This window comes from Acartia tonsa, chromosome 10 (assembly GCF_053477335.1).
Source record: "Acartia tonsa isolate MP-2025a chromosome 10, ASM5347733v1, whole genome shotgun sequence".
NCBI classification, from domain to species: Eukaryota; Metazoa; Arthropoda; class Copepoda; order Calanoida; family Acartiidae; genus Acartia; species Acartia tonsa.
This window is the reverse complement of record NC_137269.1, coordinates 45399999-45422592: the sequence shown is the minus strand read 5'-3', so window position 1 is coordinate 45422592 and position 22594 is coordinate 45399999. Positions and strand designations below refer to the sequence as shown.

The 22594-nt window shown below is 33.9% G+C and overlaps 2 protein-coding genes across 2 annotated transcripts; both read right to left on the bottom strand.

The window, feature by feature from the left end:
* Positions 1-632: 632 nt before the first annotated feature.
* LOC145330144 (N-acetylgalactosamine-6-sulfatase-like) lies at positions 633-14215 on the bottom strand. Its single transcript, XM_080174729.1, has 17 exons — positions 14098-14215; positions 13224-13289; positions 12200-12264; positions 11399-11488; positions 11007-11099; positions 10004-10063; positions 9502-9577; positions 8087-8140; positions 7277-7326; positions 6212-6297; positions 3943-4058; positions 3554-3598; positions 2801-2863; positions 2236-2304; positions 2028-2077; positions 990-1030; positions 633-773 (listed from the first exon to the last, which is right to left on the bottom strand). The coding sequence occupies exons 1-17, from the start codon at positions 14149-14151 to the stop codon at positions 673-675; spliced, it is 1179 nt and encodes a 392-aa protein (XP_080030855.1). The 5' UTR covers positions 14152-14215; the 3' UTR covers positions 633-672.
* Positions 14216-15541: 1326 nt separating this feature from the next.
* Positions 15542-21314, bottom strand: LOC145330835 (N-acetylgalactosamine-6-sulfatase-like). The gene is made up of 6 exons (XM_080175499.1): positions 21232-21314; positions 19559-19621; positions 18141-18177; positions 17235-17319; positions 16579-16613; positions 15542-15689 (listed from the first exon to the last, which is right to left on the bottom strand). Exons 1-6 carry the CDS (start codon positions 21281-21283, stop codon positions 15542-15544), a joined length of 420 nt encoding a protein of 139 aa, XP_080031625.1. The 5' UTR covers positions 21284-21314.
* Between the last annotated feature and the right edge of the window lie 1280 nt (positions 21315-22594).

Genomic DNA, 22594 nt, shown 5'->3' with positions numbered 1-22594 from the left:
TGATGGAGGTGGTTGCAGACATTATCAATGAGGCCAGTAGCATGTATATGGTTTTGATGGAGGTGGTTGCAGACATTATTAATGTGGCCCATAGCATGTATATGGTTTTGTTGGAGGTTGTTGCAGGCATTATTAATGTGGCCAATAGCATGTATATAGTCTTGATGGAGGTGGTTGCAGACATTATTAATGTGGCCCATAGCATGTATATGGTTTTGTTGGAGGTGGTTGCAGACATTATTAATGTGGCCAATAGCGTGTATATGGTTTTGTTGGAGGTTGTTGCAGGCATTATTAATGTGGCCAATAGCATGTATATGGTTTTGAAGGAGGTGGTTGCAGACATTATTGATATGTCCAATAGCATGTATATGGTTTTGATGGAGGTGGTTGCAGACATTAATAATGTGGCCAATGGCATGTGTATGGTCTTGATGGAGGTGGTTGCAGACATTATTAATGTGGCCACTAGCGTGTAAAGGGTTTTGATGGAGGTGGTTGCAGACATTATCAATGTGACTAGAAGCATGTATATGGTTTTGATGGATGTAGTTGCAGACATCATTAATGTGGCCAATAGCATGTTTATGGTCTTCATGGAGGTGGTTGCAGAAATTATTAATGTGGCCAATAGCATGTATATGGTTTTAATGGAGGTGGTTGCAGACACTATTAATGTGGCCAATAGCATGTATATGGTTTTGATGGAGGTGGTTTCAGGCATCTATTGATGGCCTCACAACCTGGAGGGGACCAGTTCATTACTGCCTGATAGTAAAGGAAAATATGATCATTAGAGCTCCACAGACGCGCGTTAGCTGCGACTAAGCCTAAAATTTAAACACATTTGAGTGCTTTTAATTTTTTGTTAAAAAGTGAGAATGACATATTTGGGTCTGGTTTATACTTCCATCTGATGTTTTAAGTTGTAAAAGATTGATTATTCTGAGCAAGAGGTTTGTAAAAACTAATAATCATATTTTCCTGATCACACATTTCCAGGACAGGTTTTCCAGGTACAAGTTCAGATCTAAATAAATTTAAATATTCAGGGATTGGCAGATTTTAAGCAAAGAATGGTAGATGCGCTGGAAAGTGTCATGTGTGACGTCATAAAAATACGTCTAAAAAGGAGGGATGAGAGAAGTTGGAAAGGAAACCCCCAAAAAAGAGAATGATAATATAAGTATTTGTATGACGTCACACGTGACAATTTCCCGCGCTTCAGAAGGATAAATAAATATTTTATGATTAACATATATTTGGCAACTTTTTCATCATTTCTATTGATGCATCAAGACCAAATTATAAGGTTCCTGTTTCGACAAAATAACTTTAAATGCAGTTAGCTACCAAACGTTTGGCGATTGGCAGCACATTCTCTCTCTTCACACCAATAGAACCGGATGTATAAGGTTTTAAAGAAATTTGGAATAACCAATAACTAAAAATGTACAGGAAGTGTACAGCGCACAAAAACGCTCTAAACGGTTTTTGGTATAGTTTTGGTATGATTTAAGAAATTCAATAAGAGACAATTGGCTGTTATTACATTAGTCCCAAAGTTTTATAATAATTAGAAAGGTTTGGTGAATAAATCATTTTGGAACTAATAACTAATTTTTCTCAGGTTTTGTTTTAATGGATCTAAGGATTTTGATTTCATTTGTTCTTTCTACTATAATTCTTTCAACTATAATGAAAGAAGGTTTGGTATAATCTTACAGTTGGATGCACCACTAATTAGTTTTGACTATCAATATTTCTAAAGTAAAGTTTTTAAATATTCAAGTTTTTAAGTCATATTTTGCTGAAAACCATTACATTTTTTTCTGACAGGAAAACGAGATATTTAATCTAATTTCTGTCAAGAATGAGTGGGTTAAATTTAGCAGTATTTTGTTTCTTTTTCTGTTTATATCACACTTAGTATTTTTTTTATGATCGATTGCTAGGAAAATAGTTTTAAATAGAGTTTATTTATTTTAAAGAACCAATGATTTGATTAAAATAAATTTAAAACTTACTTGTGCTTTGAAGCAGTGTCTTCTAGTAACTGGATATTAGCTCTATATTCCTAAAAATTATTATAATATGAATTAGTAAAATGCTAAATGTTTAAAGCATTATTAAAAGTAAGAAAAAGGGAAATCCTGGTAAGAGAAACAGAGTAAAAATCACGAAACCTCTCTAGATTAAGAAAAAAATTTATGTAAAAAGAAACTGTTTTTTTACCTTATATTTGTTGGGAATAGGATATTTTTCTCCGGGATCTCTGTACAGGTTGTACATCAATGGAGGCTCCTAAATATTAATATTTTCTAGGATATATATAAAGGTTGTATATTAATGTAGACTTCTAAACATTAATATTTTCTAGGATATATATAAAGGTTGTACATCAATGTAGGCTTCTAAACATTAATATTTTCTAGGATATATATAAAGGTTGTACATCAATGTATGATCCTAAATATTAATATGTTTTAGGATATATATAAAGGTTGTACATCAATGTAGGCTCCTAAATATTAATATTTTCTAGGATATATAAAAAGGTTGTACATCAAGGGGGGCTCCTAAATATTAATATTTTCTAGGATATATATAAAGGTTGTACATCAATGTAGGCTCCTAAATATTAATATTTTCTAGGATATATATAAAGGTTGTACATCAATGTAGGCTCCTATTGTTGTCTTTAGCGGTTAGGGGGTTGCTGTTTTTAAAGGTGAAATGAGGCTTGCCGGCCGAGATATAAATTATTCTTGTTTTTGTAAAATAAATAACTAATCTAAACCTGTTTTTGAATATGAGTAGTTGTTATATTCGGCATGTAAACTCCTGGACAAAAATCAATTCCCTAAAAACAAGTTAAAATTTAGCTCTCTAGTTTTAAAGCATAGCCTCTAGGGGCATTTAAGAACCAATCAATTTTTTCAGAGGCTTTTTCTCTTTGAAGGTAATTACCCTCCCCCCACATTGAATTATTTAGTTTTGAAACATAGCCTCTAGGGGTACTTGATTGAGAAAGAGTGGTGAATATGTCGACCCTCCACTTATAGTTTTAGGAGAATTTTTCATGGGCTTTTTAATGAAGGTATACTTTCCTAAATAGTTATAAACCTTTCTCAGACTTATATGAAACTTCACCATAACTTCAGCGGTTAGCAAGACCTTACCCGTGCCCTTACACGTAGTGAATCCAGTCGTTATCGGGGCCGGGAGGTTCGAATCTCGGCCCGATGCCGCGTCATAACTAAGATGTTAAAAATGTTTCTTCTGCTTCTATGTCATGTGTGCGACATAAATAGTTAGGACTTCTCAGACAAAGGTCGTGCAATTAAAGGGTTGGTTGTCTGTTGGATGTTACTTAACCTAATATCCACCAGTGGGCGTTAGAGTATTGCTTCCCATTACAAGCAGATGATGCCCTTGGGTTCTCTAGATGATCACTTGAACTTGGGAGAATCTTGCCCAAAATAGATAACAGCAAGACCTTAAACTGCAGACACACAGATAAACATCCTGTTACTTTTAAATAAGGATTGACCTTATCTAATTCATATGGAGGAGTAGTCCAGGTGTACCAATGAACCTAAAAAGTTTAAACATTATATTAAAAAAACACTTTTCCGAATTTCATTCTTCTGATAACCTAAATTTTTACTTTAGGGGTCTAGAAATACATGTACAAAATTTCTCTACTGGCTTACTTAGCGCCAGGCCTCTAAAAAATCAACATATAATTTTGACAACAGATTTTTGGAATTCATATGTTTAAGTTATAATTTGCATAAGAGCGAAAAATGAGATAGATAGATGATTGTACATTTTTTTGTAATTCGTAGACAACTGGATAAAAAACGATGCTATACATAATATTAAGGTATGGCTAAGAACCGGTTCTAATCTCCGAAGCGATCTGGAATAGGGTATTACCTTGTAAGCCCCCAGCCTCATAGCATAAAGTAGATTTCCTCTGTAGTAAAATACTGGATGGTCTTCTAGCTTGGAATTATTTTTCAGAATTGGTAAAATAGATCGTCCATCAAGTACTAAATATAAACAGATAATGATTACAAATAGAGCAGGTTACAAATTGAATACAAATAATGTTAGATAGTTCGCTTATGCCCTATTACATATTACCTAATTGGAGCAGGATTCTCCTTCGAGCTTAATAACCCAAGTGCATCATCCGCTTGTAATGCGATGCAATACTCTATTTCCCTAAGTAACATAAAAACAACCCTTTGATTGCACGACCTTTGTCTGAACAGTAAGTGCAGTCAATATTCTCTAAAATGGCTATAACATTTGGAATGATAGTGCAGCTATTACCTTTTATGATACAAATAAGGATTTTAATTGCCAATTATCTGAAATGTTTATATCCTTCAGCTAAAATTTTTTTTTTAATTTTATAACTCTGCCAACCCTAAATCTTCATGCGGTTTTTAATATCTTTGTTATGATTCAATCCACGCATATAACGATTCCTTTAATCTTTTTCCAGGTCCCATAACTGTGCTGCTAGACCTTTATTTTTTAAAAATCGGTTCAGAAATAAGGATTTTAGAAGCTATAATATTAGAATATTAGTTGTTTGATCCTTATCCTATTGGGGAGTCTGATGGAGGTCAGGAACAAAGCCTAAAACCAACCCTATGACATTTATAAACCTTCCCTTAAAAGTGTAACCAAATTGGAACAGTATTAGCAAGCTGTTTTCGTTATCGGCCAGCCGGAAATCGGCCGACTTCGGCCGGATTCGGCCTATTAACATAATCTGCCCAAATTTTCTTCATGTTAAGTTTAAAAATATCGTATTCGGCTATTCCTCAGCCAATTTAGTCATCTAAGGTGGCAAAAAAATAGTCCTGGTCGTAATAAATTCAAATCCGTTGACCAATCTAAAATCTGTCCACTGGTTGTCGCGTAACGATGTTTTTAAAGTTGTAGACATGATAATAATTGCATAAAATAGAAGTAAAATTTAAAAATACCGTAGCCGGTTATTCCTTGGCCGATTTAGTCGGCCAAGGTGGCAAAAAAATAGTCCTGGTTGTAATAAATTCAAATCCGTTGACCAATCTAAAATCCGTCCACTGGTTGTTGCGTAATAGTGATTTTAAAGTTGTAGACATGATAATAATTGCATAAAATAGAAGTAAAATTTAAAAATACCGTAGCCGGTTATTCCTTGGCCGATTTAGTCGGCCAAGGTGGCAAAAAAATAGTCCTGGTCGTAATAAATTCAAATCTGTTAACCAATCTAAAATCCGTCCACTGGTTGTCGCGTAACGATGTTTTTAAAGTTGTAGACATGATAATAATTGCATAAAATAGAAGTAAAATTTAAAAATACCGTAGCCGGTTATTCCTTGGCCGATTTAGTCGGCCAAGGTGGCAAAAAAATAGTCCTGGTTGTAATAAATTCAAATCCGTTGACCAATCTAAAATCCGTCCACTGGTTGTCACGTAACGATGATTTTAAAGTTGTTATAAATGCTGCGTATATTATAAATATAATAATGTCGTCTTCGAAATGAAAATTTTACTCTAAGAAAATTTTTGAACTACAAATGTGATTTAGATGGACCTTTTACCATAAAATTACTTTTTCATAAACTAATTATTATTTAACTACCTTTTTTAAAGTAGCTGCAACCATTTTCCACCCAAAAAAAATTATTGACTGCACTTACTGAACAGTCTTAACTGTGCATGGTAATGAGTTGCGCTGTTTATGGGCTAAGACATTCCCCCTGCTCTGACTATTAATGTCGCGCACCTGACATAAAAGTTGTAAGAACCATTTTTAACACATCTTAAGTTGTGACGCGGCAGAGATTCGAACCTATCACCTCCCCTATGATCAGATACGCTACATTTTAAGCCACAGTCGCGGGTTCGCTTAAGCCCTACTTCAAAGGATAACAAAAAAAAACTATAAACACATTATCAATATTTCTAGCTTTGACTGTATTTGATAAATATATATTTGTGCTTTACCACAAAATGCCTTGTTAAACGCTAAAAGCCCCCCCACCTCCCTCGAAATAAAGTAAAAATAAATGGAAGAGGAAAAGTTTTTTAGCCATTAATTTGCTGTTTGACTTAGCAATTTAAAAGAACTAACGCCAAAAATAAAAGGGATATCATTGCTCAATTTCTTTAAAAGCACCTAAATATCCTAATTGTTTACCTATAGAACTTGGCAGGTTATAGCCAACCATGTGAGCAATAGTTTGGAGCAGGTCCATGTGGCTACCAGCCTCGGATGATACCCCCCTGTATGGAAATACATTAACAATTATCTATCTCACCGTATTATAAACAGCTTTCCGCGGATACAAAACTGTACAATTATAAGATTAAAACCAGTTTTGTTATCCCCGAATGCCGAAGACACTAGCTAACAAAACTGGTTTTAATATTATGATTGTAAAGTTTTATATTGATAGAAAACTAGGTACAATATGATATGATACATGTTTTTCCATTATGATTTGAATCAGTTCTAATCCAGCAGATATTACTCGTTTTCAAAGTCATACTGCAATTAATGGCATAGCCACTTTGATTGTACGAAAAAATGATACATTTATTTGATGTGGAAATGACTAAAATTATTAATGGGAGCATTTAAAATTTATTTTAAAAGTCAGCTTTGTTCTAATATACCAATGGTCAAAAATCGATCTTATTGGTTATGGTCAAGTGGCTTACCTATAATTCTTAAATTCTCATTGGTTTGTCTGTAATAACTTATCTTTTGTTAAGGGAAAGAGTTAAACCTACTTTACTGTATGGATATAAATTTAAAAAACTTTGTATTTTGACATAAGTATTCTTGTTTTATTTAAAATTTATTAAAATTAAAACCAAGAATAAAAACATCTACAAGTAACGAAGCACAAAAATAATCCAGAGCTGATTGATACAGGGAACCAATACCAAAATTATCAGTCATATACCTTAAAAAGCAAACCCCATTGTATTTATGGTGAATTATAGAATAGTTTCGCTACTTATAAGGTGGCTGTGTTTAGTGTCCTAGCAAAATGGGGATAGATGTCACTGCCTTTGGCCTACCTATTCTATTGACGTCAGGAAATACCATATACCCCATCTCTTTTCTAGGGATTTCTTTCCCCCTTCCCTTTCTCTTTCCCTCTACTATGATGTCAATAGAATAGGTAGTACAAAAGGGGTGACATCTATCCCCATTTCCCTACGGCACTAAACACAGTTACCTAAGAGGTTTTACCTTGGACCTCCATGAGCCCACCAGGAAATGGTTGGTACTCTAAATCCACCCTGAAAAATACAAGGATTACTAGGACAATTGGGTCTAATAATAAGGGAACTGTCGGTATGTAGTCATCATATCCCCCCCCCCCCTTCACACACCTCCCATCTCAAGTGTCCCTAGAGGCCTTTATGGGCGTATCCGCTAGTCAGATCTACTGACTACATCATTTTATTATTAAGTTTTTTTTAGTTTGAACATAACTAGCTCATTAAATCAAGAAAGCACCTTCCAGCAGTGATTTTAAATATCTTTTTTTGTGAATATACTAGGGTTATGTTTGATATTGTTATACCGACTAAAAAAATTAAGTTTCATCATGGTTTCTATTAATAAAACTTTGAAATGTTACGCATTTCTTTTAAAAATATATTTATATATTTAAATATAAACATAACCCTAGAATATTCACCAAAAAAAAAACATATAGAATCACTGCTGGAAGGTGCTAAAAATCACATGCTCGTGCTTAGTCTGTATCGCTTTTTAATTCCCTGCCTCTCTTATCCACTTATGCGGGCGGTTTCCCTCAAAGTCCCGCAGGGTTCAGGCATAAATAAAAGTAAACTCCTCCCCCCCGCTCCTAATTTGTCGATAGATTTTAAAAATAAGATCTTGGGTTTCTGAGCTCGTTGGGCACTTTGAGAGAAAGTCCAAATGTTCATTTTAAAACATAATTTACCGATGTTGTAATCCAAAAAATTTAATTTAGTCTGAAAAATTAATATGAAGTACAAGTAAATTTTATTAGTATCGTTTTTTTTTCACCTCAAATGTAGTTTGTTTCCCACAGAGTAAAGGTCCATTTGAACCAGCAAGGTCCTAAAGAATTCATATTTAACCCTACTCCGGGGGGCGTCCAGATAGATATTTTTATGAGAGTGTGCTTAAAACGCTCCCTCTCCCATCTATCTCAGAAACTATATGAGATATCAAGACACAAATAAAAAGCAAAGTTGTTGATTTCTAAAATTCAGAAAGATTGAAATCAGTTTTACCGCCGTGGCACCGTTATTTACCGTTAAAACGGAATAGAGTTAATCTTTACAGTGACATATGTATCATTTTATAGACATACTAGCGGCTTAACTCCTATCCTCTAGGTTCTTTGCCCCAAGAGTAATATAGTGGGTTTGATTTTTTGAGAATAAAAAAATAATATTAAAAACTTCTTATCCCCTGAAAAAAATTTTTTGTGGGTAGGTTGGTCCAACAAAATGGTCTAAAACCACCACAGGACCAGTTGGTATAATCCCTGAAGCGTAGAACCCAATTGGTTCAGCGGTTAGCGAGATTTTAAGCTTCATTCAGACCGACAGACAGACATCGTTCTATTAAAACAAGCCGCGCAATTTGAATTTTAAAAATCGACGCATTTTTTTTGCTCACCGTTTATTGAAAGGATCTAGGCATAGACGTCCAAGGGGGGGGGGGGTAATGGAGCGATTACCCCCCATAAACGAATTTGGGGGTGCCATAGGCACCCCCAAAATTTTTTTCATTTTACCCCCCCCCCCCCATTTAAAATTCACCCCTACCTTGGGGGTGCCGTAGGCACCCCCAACCATTTAGAAGGGGGTATTTACCCCCCCCAAGCAATTTTAAGGGGGGGTAAATACCCCCCCCAAAATAAAAATCTCTATAAAAAAAAATTTTTGAGCGCTCCGCGCGCATTTTTTATACAAAACTTTTCAAAAAATTTAAATTCCCCCCCAAAAAAATTTACCCCGGGGGTAAATTTTGGGGGAGATAAACAAATTTTACCCCTGCCAACAGATTTCAGGGGGGGTAATTACCCCCCCCCAAGCAAATTTTACCCCCGGGGTAAAAATTTTGGGGGGGGTAAAAAAAATTTGCGGCGCGTTTCGCGCGCCATTTTACCCCCCCCCCCCCCCCCCCTTAAAAAAATTTTACCTCCCCAAAATTAAAAGCTTGGACGCCCCTGGATCTAGGACCTAATGATCCGTATTTTAGTAAGTTTTTTAAGATTTCGATAACTACTGAACCGATCGGTTTTATCATTTTAGGTTAGCTTCACTTAGGTTCCAGAATGGTTTTAGGCTCTTTTTTATTTAAGCCAGTGCAGTGGTTGGTTTTAGGCTATTTTCCCCCCATTCTTTAGACCTTTGAATACAGAGCGGCTAGATGCTAGGGGCGAAGCTGCTAGTGTGTTTATTGTTTACCTTAGAAACTAGAGCAGCTCCGTTATCGGAGGTAAAAACAACTAGAGTATCTCTTGACTTATCCTTTTTTGCAGCTCTAAAATTAAACATTATATAATCATTTTCTATGGCATTTGAACCACTTCCTCCCTCTAATATCTCAATTATCAAAAAGAAATTATTAGCCAGAACGAGTAGAATTGATCATTACCAACTAGCCTTAATGTGTACGAATAGAGAGTACGTTGGGATGTTTATGACACTAGTCCCCAAAGTTTTATAATAACGTTTTCATATTCGATGACTCAACAACTTTAAAGACTTTTATTAATTTTAATGCTTGATTCAATTAGTTGAGTCTCCAAACTGTTCAATCATTGATTGTAAGCAAAAGAAGAGTTATTTTGTTTACCATAATAAGAAATATACATCAATTTATCGCCTATTGCTTTATCCCTTTAGACCATTGCTGATATGACTAATTTTAAAACTTTAAGATCAAATTCGCAACAAAAAATCTCACTTTAATATCTGACCAATACCACCGTCTATTTCTCTCACCGCATCTCCATAATATGAATCTCTGAAATTAAATCTTAAATCATATTTTGAAGAAAACAGTAAATTAACTTTCAGGGATGATCATTGGGCTGATATTAAATTAGTTCCCAAAGTTTTATAATAACATTTTCTTTTTCGTTGGCTTAACATCTTTGAGGACTTTCAAATTTTGATCGTTTGGTTCCTTAAATTGAGTTTCCAAATGTTTTAACACAAATTATAATCTACAAAAGTATAATTTTATGTTAATTTTTTCAATGTTAGATTTTAAAAGATGTTTAAGCTTTTTATCTTATTGGTGCGTAAAATGACATGTAAAGCCTATTATTTTTTTGTCCCACCTCCCCCTAAATGGTGTCAAAATTTACCTGATTTATAAGAAACAAGAGCTTTGAACAAGAGAGTCATGTTTAACATTATTACGTAAAATTGGAAGTTGGGTTTTAGTCAAATGCTCTCATTAAGTCAAAGAGTTCTTAATTATAACCAAATATATATATAATAACAGCTGGACTTAATAAGAACGTTTGACCACAACCCAACTTCAAACTTTACAGAAATACGAACACAGTAATAGTGTCTGACTAATTATGACGTAATAAAAAAAATTAGCCAATGAGAGGCCGTAATTGACCAATGGTAAAATTTATAGTGGCCTCTCATTGGCTAATTTATTTTGTTACGTCATAATCAGTCAGACACTATTACTGTGTTCCAGAAATACGCAAAAAATAACCCTCTGTTTTTTAATCTACATAATATTTTTTTTCATCCTTGTGAATGAAAAAATGTCTTATCCTTTAAGATCCCTAGAGTTACCTTATACTAGAATGTAGATATTTCTTAGAAGAATAAGATGGTGCATGTGTTGAATCTGGGGCCCTGGAGTTACCTTATACTAGAATGTAGATAATTTTTGGAAGAATAAGATGGTGCATGTGTTGAATCTGGGGCCCTGGAGTTACCTTATACTAGAATGTAGATATTTCTTAGAAGAATAAGATGGTGCATGAGTTGAATCTGGGGCCCAATATAAGAAATATGGCTCTTCAGTATCTCTAAAATAGCAAAAAAAATAATATGCATACATGAGTAGCACAGAAAAAACCTGGCTGGACAAATAGGAAAGTACGCTAAAAAAAATATACAATCACCAAATCTCTATAAATAATTATACTTTAATTTTTTGTTGAATTAAATCATGTAAATCATGGTTGCTTATACATAGAAAATCCTCCCAAATTTTTCATGAATAGGATCCGAGAATATCATAATCCTCTTAAAATAGAAACATATTTTTGAAGCCCCATAGAAAGAGGGTTTTTAAGATAATAAAGTTTAACACACAAAAAATTACCTATTGATATATTCTAAGGCCTGTTCCACCATTATTTGTGTATAGTTTGATAAACCTAGTCCTCTGTCAATTTTTATATCCTCATAATACCTGAAAATAAACAAAAACAAGGACGACAACATCAATAAGTAGCGAAGCAAATTAAATTAAGGATGGACAAACGGACAAAAGAGTTTTAGAGAATGATAGTAGGCTTAGGGTGGCTGTGGCTGACAGTCGCTTATTCTTCCTGCAAGAGGACAGTTTTCTCAAATTCGCAAGGTCAAATTTGGTTGATTCTTTAGTTTGTCTTAGTTGTTTGAAAAATTTCTATAGCGGCTACTGACCAAAAAAGGATTTTGTTATGGGTGGCTATAGCTGATCAAGCTTAAGGTGGCTGAGGTTGTCTGATTAAATATTTTGGTGACTTTCGCTGAGTAATGAGTGATGAGTAAGCCGCGTGGCTGACGGTTGCGCTTCTGAAGGCTGCGTGGCGGATGTAAGCTTTTGCTTGGTCTTATACTTTAATGTGTTATTATTATCAGGGCGGGAAGGGACATTGGGCAGTTTATAACACGAGTCCCCAAAGTATTATAATAATGGTTTCTTATTAATTGAAATATCAACTTTGGGGACATTTATTCCATATTGATTAATTGTTTAATTCATTAAGTTGGTTGTCCAAGCGTTTTAACCAAAAATTGTAATCTACATAAGGGGTAATTTAGTGTATTATCATTGGTGATGTCATAAATTTTCCGGCCATTGTCTTATTTCTTTAGATCCCTGGTGATTGATACATAATTACTTTACATTGCTTACCTCCCAATTATGAGAGAATTATTGTACACTGGTATATTAGGTCCTTGCCTCCATGTAACATTATACTAAAAAGAAAAACAAGGAGGACAACATCCATAAGTAGCGAAGCAATAAGAAACTAACTATAGACAAACGGACATTGAGTTTTATAGAAGACGATGAAAGTCCCTCAAAAAATCAGCATGTTACGTCATAAAAAAGAGGGATTATCCATCTCTTTTTATGGGTTTTCTTTCCCACACCTCCTCTCCTCATCCACAATTTTTATGCCGTCATTGAGGGACTTTCTTCGTCTTCGTTATATGAATTATTTGTTCAGTGATCAAAAATCAAAATAAAATTTTAGTAATTCAGAAAACCTATCAGATGATTGATATATGTATTATCTACAATGTTTATGTTGTTGTACCATAACTGACAGACCAACCAAAGTTTCAAACAAATTAAATAATGGATGCTCATTGGTATAAGATTTCTTTACAAAAAAATTAGACTTCTATCTTGACTCCCAGGAAAGTCATATTCCCATATAAACACCCCTAAATTTTGTAGTAAATATTTTTTCTCAGTCTTAAAAATCTTCATATTGCTCCATCCTTTATTCCCTTGGGCACATGGGTAGCTATTCTAACAATCAATTCCACAAATAATCACGAAACCTCTAAAAGTAAGGTAGAAGTATATTTTTTTATGTAATTGAAGAGGGGTGGGTAAGAAGGGGGAAGAAAATGGGAAGGGGGTTGTGGGATAATTTTCCTTTAGAATTGTTTGTCAGAATTACATTCCCTTTTCCCTGCTTGGGGAAAAATAATAGTGATAAAAAAAAAAACATTTTCCCCACAGAGAGTTTTAGACTGACTGAAAGACAAAGTTGGTTATAGAGTAGCTACTAATAGTTGTCACGTGTTTCGGTGGATCACCAAAAAGGTCAATCCTTCATCAACATATTAGGTAGACTATTAAGCAAAGTCATAATTTATAATGAAAGGATATTAAAAGGGGTAATAAATTTGCATTTTTTTACCTGAAAATGACAATTAGGTGCTCCAAACCATTCCTGAAACCCATGCTGTAATGGTAGAAACTGTTCCTAAATTAGTATTTTAATTTAAAATTAAATATATTTAGATAAGGATCCATAAAAGCAAATATCTAAAATGATTAGACAAACGAACATTTAAGCTTGTAGGTTGTCATAACTGAATAAGCAAAATATTAATGCATAAGTCAAAACAAAATTGTGAGTAAATGTGTTAGACAATCTTAGTTCTGTAGCTTGATTTCAAAGAATAATTATGAAACCTACCCTGTGTCCTAAATACTATATCCCCACAATCATAGTTCTGTAGCCTGATTTCAAAGAATAATTATGATACCTACCCTGTATCCTAGGTACTATTTACCCACAATCTTAGTTCTGTAGCCTGATTTCAAAGAATAATTATGATACCTACCCTGTGTCCTAGATACTATTTACCAACAATCATAGTTCTGTAGCCTGATTTCAAAGAATAATTATGATACCTACCCTGTGCCCTAGATGCCATTTACCAACAATCTTAGTTCTGTAGCCTGATTTCAAAGAATAATTATGATACCTACCCTTTGTCCTAGATACTATATCCCCACTATCTTAGTTCTGTAGCCTGATTTCAAAGAATAATTATGATACCTACCCTGTGTCCTAGATACTATTTACCAACAATCATAGTTCTGTAGCCTGATTTCAAAGAATAATTATGATACCTACTCTGTGTCCTAGATGCCATTTACTTACAATTTTAGTTCTGTAGCCTGATTTCAAAGAATAATTATGATACCTACCCTGTGTCCTAGATACTATTTACCAACAATCATAGTTCTGTAGCCTGATTTCAAAGAATAATTATGATACCTACCCTGTGTCCTAGATGCCATTTACCCACAATCTTAGTTCTGTAGCCTGATTTCATAGAAAAATATTATCAAGTAGAACAGAAATAAGGATGCCAATATTCACAAGTAGCAAAGCACAAAAAAATTGAATGTTACTAGAGACAAAGTAATTTAAATAGCAGATGTAAAAAGTGATAAATAAAAACTAAATTTATTGGGAAAAATAACGAAACCTTATGAATAAGTTTTTGTATGTTGTAACAATTATATATTTTTGTAGTATTCCTTTATTCATATGTAAAGTAAAGGTTAGGGATATCCTAACTCGTTCTATAGACTAACCTAAGTCATTTAAAGAACATGGCCTATAAACAAACTGACATTCTGGTAAAGCTTTTGCTAGTTTCGTTGCTCCATAGATTTTATGAATTACAATCTAAATAAAACTCTTGGATTGTAAGAGATTAGACAATTGCAATGGACGATAAAATGATATAGATTTACAATGATGATAAACAAATTACTTCTATTGTGTATTTTTATTGCACAAGTTAGTTTAAAACTTAATAAAATTCAGTAAAAGTACCCAAGGTTTTTGTACCAATGAATAAGATAGTTTTCTTATATATTTTTGGGTACCAGTGTAATTTACAGACCAATGTCCCTCTCCCTTTATGATAAAACTAAGCTTCAACATATATATATATATATATATATATATATACATATTACAATAGCTAAAATGATCGTAATTTTGAATGTCGTAGAAGGACTTTAAATAGCAAACAAGTAAAGGTTTGGTGATTTAAAACTATTTTTGATATTTATTTTATAGCTTAACAAAAATTTTTTTTAGTCAGTTATTGTTGTGGACATAATTGTCCTTGTTTAAAATGTGCAATCTATATTTGCAGGAAGGGTAGAGACATTGGACTGAACATTACATTGCATTGGTACCCAAGGTTTTTAAACACGTAATTTGTTGGCGCAAAAACTTGGCTAAGAAACTTTTTAACCAATAATTTAATCTAAATAAGGGTAAATTTTGTTTATCATCATTTGGGATGTATATCAATTTATAATCAACTAGCGGCTTCGCCCCTAGCCTCTAGGGGCTTTGCATCTAGAGGTTTGATCAAACCAATTTTTCGTAATTTAGATTTTTAAAAATAAATCTAAAAAAATATTTTCTTTGGGGGGGGAGGAATTTTTTTTCATGGGGGGTGGGGGTAGTCAACCCCACTATTTTAATTTTAGTTTTAAGAAAAAAAAATTTAGGGGGGGGGTTGGGGGTGTCCCACCCCCCAAGAAAATAGTTATAAACCTTCCCGGGACCTATGAGAAGCTACCCTGTAAAGGAGAACCCGATCGGTTCAGCGGTTAGCGAGATCCTTTGCTACAAACAAACAAACAGACAAACAGACACACAGACATCGTACTACTTTGTATTATAGATTGTTTTATCCTTTAAGATCCTTTATAATTTGATAATCTTTCAAATCCTGATTGTTCAAGTAGTTCTGGTATCAACAGCTCATTGTCTGCTATACCCCCCATAATTTCTTGTGGAGTGTAAGCATTTCTGCCAGGATACGTGTTCTGGTAAAAACCATTTCTAAATAAAACATGGTTGGTAATGTTGTAGTGACCAGACCTAATTCTTGGCTAGCTGCGCTCCCTCTTAATGTATATTCCTTGTTAAACAATATGCCAATGTTGATTATTTATTTATTGTGTAGAAATTAGAGTAAAACACTAGAGAGAGAAAGGGTTAAATAACTGTATCTCCCCATCGCAACCACCTTGTGCAGCAACCTTTGTATTAGGTCATTGAAAATCAACCAATGGTGTCGCTTATATTAACACAGCCAAGTAGCAGAAAATAATTTATAAGCAGACGAAAGAGGTCTTTTAAAAAGGAAGGGGGGTAATTGTCTGCATATACATCTCTACTATAAATCTATTGTAGAGAAATGTAATGATTTCTTTTGAAATTACAAAATAGAATGAATCTGCCTAGTTACCCAACTAAAACCACCCTAATTTGGGTAACTAAGGTATAATTCGCACTCGTTTGGCCTTAGGTTTCTATAGAACTTATTCCACTACACTACAATGTAAGGAAGCGTGCACAAAAGAGGGTGTCCTAATCCCCCCCCCCCCCCCTTGCAAAGTTAAGGTGTTCACCCAATAAACCCCTCTATTAGATTCCCTTAAAAAGGTTATATTTTACCCTAAAACAGCCAAAGGGTTGTGGTGTCCAATTAAAAGAGTCATGCTCCCTTCAAATTTAAGTGGAATGTCAAAAAAATCAAAGGAGGCTTGTTTCACAACCCTTTACAGTCGAGTCCTCTCATTTTTGGTTTACGGGGATGTTAAAATCCTAAATCCAAATCTAGAGCTATCTATTTATCTTTCACAAAAAAATAATAGGACATTAAAACAGAAGAGAGGTGGGCATCCCCCCTCGCCCCCACCCCTTTCATATCTTAGGGTGAACTGACCTTATTGGTAGCCGTCCTGTCAACAGTGAGGCCCTGAATCAATATAATACAAAATTATCAGGAGCCGTGCAGATTCAGTGAATTAATTTTAATTGAAATTGCCTAAGATTTGGATATTTTTGTGTATTTTTGTTCTGCAACCCAACGGAAGTGGATAAAAGGGGGGGGGGAGAGGAAAGTAGATTGTGGGGAAATTTTCGCTTAGAATTGTTTGTCAGAATTGTTCACGCAAATTAATATTCATTTCAGTACAAAATTTTGTCAAGCAAGGTTGGGTGATTTTTAATTGTAAATTACACTGGTAACCAAGCTTTATTTGTTGGCTCAAAAACGTTGGGTATTTTTGAATTGTTGGTTCTAAACTTTTCAACCATAGTTTTATTCTACATGAAAGGTAATTTTGTTTAACATAATTGGGGATTTATAACAATTTATCGTTCCATGTTTTATACGTTTGATCCCTGTATCCATATCTAGAAGCAGCTTATATAGTTCTTATTAAAAATGACTTCCTACAATACAATTAACCAATGTCAATATATATATACTGGCCCCTCATTGGTCATTTGTAATGTATGACGTCATTTTTTATTAGGCATTAGTAGCTGCTTTCCATATTTATTCTTTTATTGAGCAGCTTTTGTTTGTATGATCCTCGATGGTGAACAAATGGCGGCTGATGAATAGAAATCTGAATGGAACAGTCCTTCTGCAGCCATAGCGTCCAAATTTGGTGTCTCTCTATAATGAAATTTGTTTAGAGCATAAAAATGTATACAGAAGATAAAGTATAGAATAAAAAACCCTAAATGTTTCTTGGAAATTTAAAAGAAAGATTGACTTGCGCAGTATTTAATTTAAGTATGACAGTCCTATTAGAAATATACACTTGCCTCTAGAGGCTCTTGGTGCAAAGGGGAGGGGGTTAGGCATCAGCTCTAAACTTTAGATTTTAGTTTTATAATGAAAAAGTAAAAAATTTGTAAGTTGACATTTTTCTAGGGGTAATTTTTGTAGGGAGGATGGAGGTGCTCTCTCCTAAAATATATAAAGAAACTAAACCTATAAAACTTCAGTTAATGAAATCTTACAAATAAAACAGGAAGATTAATAGACATCCTGTAACTTTTATAAAAGGATATATTTTAATTTAACATGAAATTGCTCTTTATTTTATTTTAATAATCGCGAAACCTCTTAATTACAGTAAAAAAAACTATGCCAAATTTATCGGATAAAAGCTGTTTCTTATTAAAAGGATCTTTCAAAAATTTTAGTGGAGGCAATTTAAATGTTGCTGTTGCTGCCTAGTTTTGGAATAGTTATTTTTCGCATAAACAATTTTGCGCTTATATAAAAATGTAGAATTATCAGAATAACACAAGTTTTGTTAGCTTGTTTTTTTTCAGCCTGAGCTAACAAAACTGGTATTTTATTTTAATAGTCGTGGAAAATTGTCTTTAATCACGATGATATGCATAATTTTTTTCTGTATTGGTGAGAACCGGTTCTAATCCACCGTATATTAATCTGTTTCGAGGCGATACTGTAAATATTCTTACTTTGCTGGATTTCCTGTAACTCCAAGATCTCCCCAACCTAGATTTTATAAATTAAAAATATTGGTGGAAAAGTTTATAACGATCAATAAGATATCTATCATATAAAGTAGCTTGGTGTCTATCCGTCTGAAACTTAAGATCTTGGTAACCACTAAACCGATTGGATCCTACTCTTCAGGGAATATACCTATTGGTTCTGCGGTGGTTTTAGGCTATTTTCTTGGGGGGGTTGGGACACCCCCCCCCCCCCAAAAAAAAAGAAATTGTTATTTTTTTCTAATTTAAATGTTTTTTTTATATTTTTTGTACTTTTTTATATTTTTAAATTTTTTTCTTCTTTTTGATTTTTTTTTCTTCTTTGCTTTATCAAATTCAAAAGGATCGTGAAACCTTACTTCTCCTGAAGGGGCGAAGCCTTAAACAGGCTAATGGTAAAGAAATTTTCAAAAACATAAAAAAGAAAAAAAATTCTAAGTTTTTAAAAAATATAAATCAATATAAATGAATATAAAAAGTTATAAAGATCTAAAAAGTAATAAAATACAGAAAATATCTAAAAAATGTTAACAAAATTTTTAAAATTCTCTCCTGAACCTTGACGAAAAAAAGCCCCTAGAGGCTAGGGGCGAAGCCGCTAGTTAACATAATAAAGTACCCAAAGTTTTCAGCTAACAAATAAGACAATGTGTTTATAGATGATAGAAGAATATTTTTATACATTTCAAGTAGAGAAATGTGTTAAGGGTATATTCAACACCCCCTTATCTCCTTCCCCTCAAGAAAAAACACCCCTGGCAAAACCCTGTTCTGTCCAGGGATGGAGGGGACATTGGTCTATTCATTACTCTAGTCCCCAAAGTTATGTAATAGAGTTTTCTTATTCGTTGGCTTTACAACTTTGGGGGCCTTTATTAAATTTTAATTGGTTGGCTTATAAAGTTGAGTGCCCAAACATTTCAACCACTGATTGTAATATATAGAAGGGGTAATTTTGTGTATTGGGGATGTACATAAATTTATTTGCGATTGTCTTATCCCTTTAGATCCCTGGGTTTGTAGGATATATTAGGTTTGTAAAATACCAGGGATCTGAAGGGATAAGACAATGGGCGATAAATTGATGCGCATCCCAAATAATGTTACAAAATTATCCCTTCTGTAGATTAGAATTAGCGGTTGAAATGTTTGGCAACTAAACTTTATGAATCAAAAAATCAAAAATCATTAAAAGTCTTCAAAGTATTTAAAGCTAACGAATAAGAAAACGTCATTGTAAAGTTTCGGGACTAGTGTAATTAACAGCCCATTGTCCCCTTCTTCCCTGTTAAAATACACCCTGTCTATACGGACATTCCTGACGGCCGAACGGACAGACAAAGTGAAATATATAGAAGCTTGCCTGCTTAAAATTACTTTACCTAAATCATCCATGTTCATAATGATAATATTTGGCTTGGACGTAGGTTTTTCTGCTTTCAAATCTTAATATAAATTTATAATTATCTCGTATCATTATCCCTATAATAAAGTTACAGGATGTTAGTCTTCTATGTGTCTGTTGTCTGTACCGAAGGATCTCGCTAACCGCTGAACCGATCGGGTTCTCCTTTACAAAGTAGCTTCTCATAGGTTTCGGGAATGTTTATAACTATTTTGGGAGAGGGTACCACCACCCTGCCAAGAGAAATCGCCCTAGAAAAAAATTACCCCTCCCACAAAAAAATTAAATTAGATTAAAAAAAAAAACTTAACCCTAAATTTTTTTTATACTTCTCTAAAAAATCTAAATTAAAGTAATTAAAGTAGAGCTCCAAGAGGCCTCTAGGGACGTTGCCGCTAGTGTAAAATGAAATAACTGACATTACTGAAAGATAGATGGATAAAAACCTTATAACAAAGTAACAGAATGTCTGTCTGTTTGTCTGTGTTTATGTTTGTACAGAAGGATCTCGCTCAGTGGCGTGCGAACCTAAGGGGGCATTTGGGGCAACCCCCCCCCCCCAACGACCAAAACGCCCCCTGCCCCCCCCCCTAAATGTTGAAAATTGCCCCGTTTTGCCAAAGAAATTTTGTACATCCCCAATGATGATACACAAAATTACCCCTTATATAGATTACAAGGGGGTGGGGGTTTAATGCAACCATCTCGTAATCAGTGAGCAAATGGCACTTAGAATTCGAATTTCCATCTGAAATTTTGCATGAGTAATCCTTGGTAGATCTATTTTCCCTAAATCGAACAAAAAGTTGGAAAAGAAACGGCTAACGGCTGGCGGCTCATCCGTTTTGTCATTTTTTGGATATCTATATTGCAAATTAGTCAAGAAACCTATCTCCACATATGCTCTTTCCACTCCAAAGCGCTATCAAATGGTTCTAGACGGTAGCTGTTGGTACTAGAAGTTTTAAAAATGGTTGTTGCTATTATTTAACATGAATTAAACCAAAAATATGTTTTAAAAAGTTGATTCCTACGTAATTGATGATGGATTTACCCTGAAAATAAGCAAAAAACGACTAACAGCCGTTACTTTTCCAAGTTTTTGTTCGATTTAGATAAAATAGACCTACCACCATCCTCCTCATGTGCCCCTAGAAAATCACAGACAGACTGGAAGATTAAGTTGAGTATATTTGCTATAAAAAAATCAGTAAAAACAAGGATGAAAACATCCATAAAAGCGAAGCTCTGAAACTGTAGAACAAACGGCCATTAACACTTGTATAGTGTCAGAACTGAATAACCTTAATATAAATGTATAAGAGTCGAAGCCAAATTTTGTTGAATAACTGCTTGATACAGGATAATATTTGCATGGACATACTTACATTTTTAGGACTTGATTATAAAGTATGCTTCGGATAATTAGATCACATGCAAATTTGTTGTTAAAAAAGTAAAAATTGGACGTACGGACATTTTGGTAGTGATTATAGAGTTGCTACGCTTTCTAAATCGTACATAACTACTACAGGAATCACCATGCAAATTTTGAAATCGATAGGACAACTCTAACATGCCTAAATTAATGAAAAAAGCTATCTGTAACGGACGGACGTACGATTTAACGATTTTGACAATATAACTTACTTTGAAAACATAAGAAAATAAAAATATTCCAAACAGACCATTTTAATTTCATTCTTCCTACAAAAAATGGTTTAAAGTTAAAAAAACAAGGATGACAACGTCCATATGTAGCGAAGCACAAAAACATTAAAAGATGTCTAGAAATCACCACGGATAAACGGACGGACATTTCGAATCATAGAGTACCTTCGCTATAAATATGAAGGGGGGGGGGGGGGTTCTGTGCTTTACTCGTCGTCGGTTGGGGGGAAAATTCAAGTTAAAACAACTTAAATCTAAAAATTTTGAAGTAAATAAAACATAGATAGATAGTAAAGCACCAAAAAATCAAAGATGGATCATGGAAAAACGGACAAAATGCATCAAAGCGCAGATGTTCAGTATTTATAAAAAAAAGATGGAGAAAGAGAGAGAATATTTGACTAGTATATACAATATAAGCTCACAAAACCTTTTTAAAATCATACGGCGTTCGTTGCATGAACGACAGATCGACGGACCATTCAATAAGGTGTATCTTAAATAGAAGCCGAGAAAATCACATTTTCCCTATAGCGTTTCTGAAGGACGTACTGACGGACATACAATATGAAATTATAATGTAGCTTCCGTACAATATTTAGATCTTTGGATCTGGAAAGAAAACGAAGAAGCTGGTTTCGTCGTATTTTCACCGTAACTTTTGATAGGTTATTTTAGGTAAGGTTAGGTAAAGTAAATAATAAGGTAAATATTATGCCCTGCAGTACTCCCCGCAAGGTTAGATCCCCCCCCCCTCCCCACAAGGACTAGAAATAGGAGAAAAGCTACTGTGAAACCCGCTACTTGGTTTTCTTTCCATGATCCAAATATTTTTTAAAATATAAACAAATAAATAATTGAAAATAATCAAATTTGTAAAGATTATTAAATTACTAGAGATTTAATCACCCAAAAACTATTGAAATAATAATAATTCTTGCTTACAAAACAAATGTTAATAACGGTTGCCGACTAAATTTTAGACCAGAACTAATATCTACAAAACTATTCAGGGATCTGAATGGATAAGATAATATACAATAAATTTATATTCGTACCCAAAGTAAAAAAAAATGACCTCTTTTGTAAACTAAAATAATTGATTGAAAAGTTTGGGGACTAAATTACCCAAAGTTTTGAGGCTAGCTTTTTTGATGTACGTTATATATCACCCCTTAAAAAAGTATTTTTTTCTTCAGTTTTTCTTTTTTCCTACAATGAAACGAGGAGGGTTAACTTACCTTCCCTCATTTCCTAAAATGTCCCTTGAGGCCTCTTTAGTAATAGTCGCTAGTTACAAGTAAAAAACTTACAGTTAAGGAGTGAATTAGGTATTTAGGAG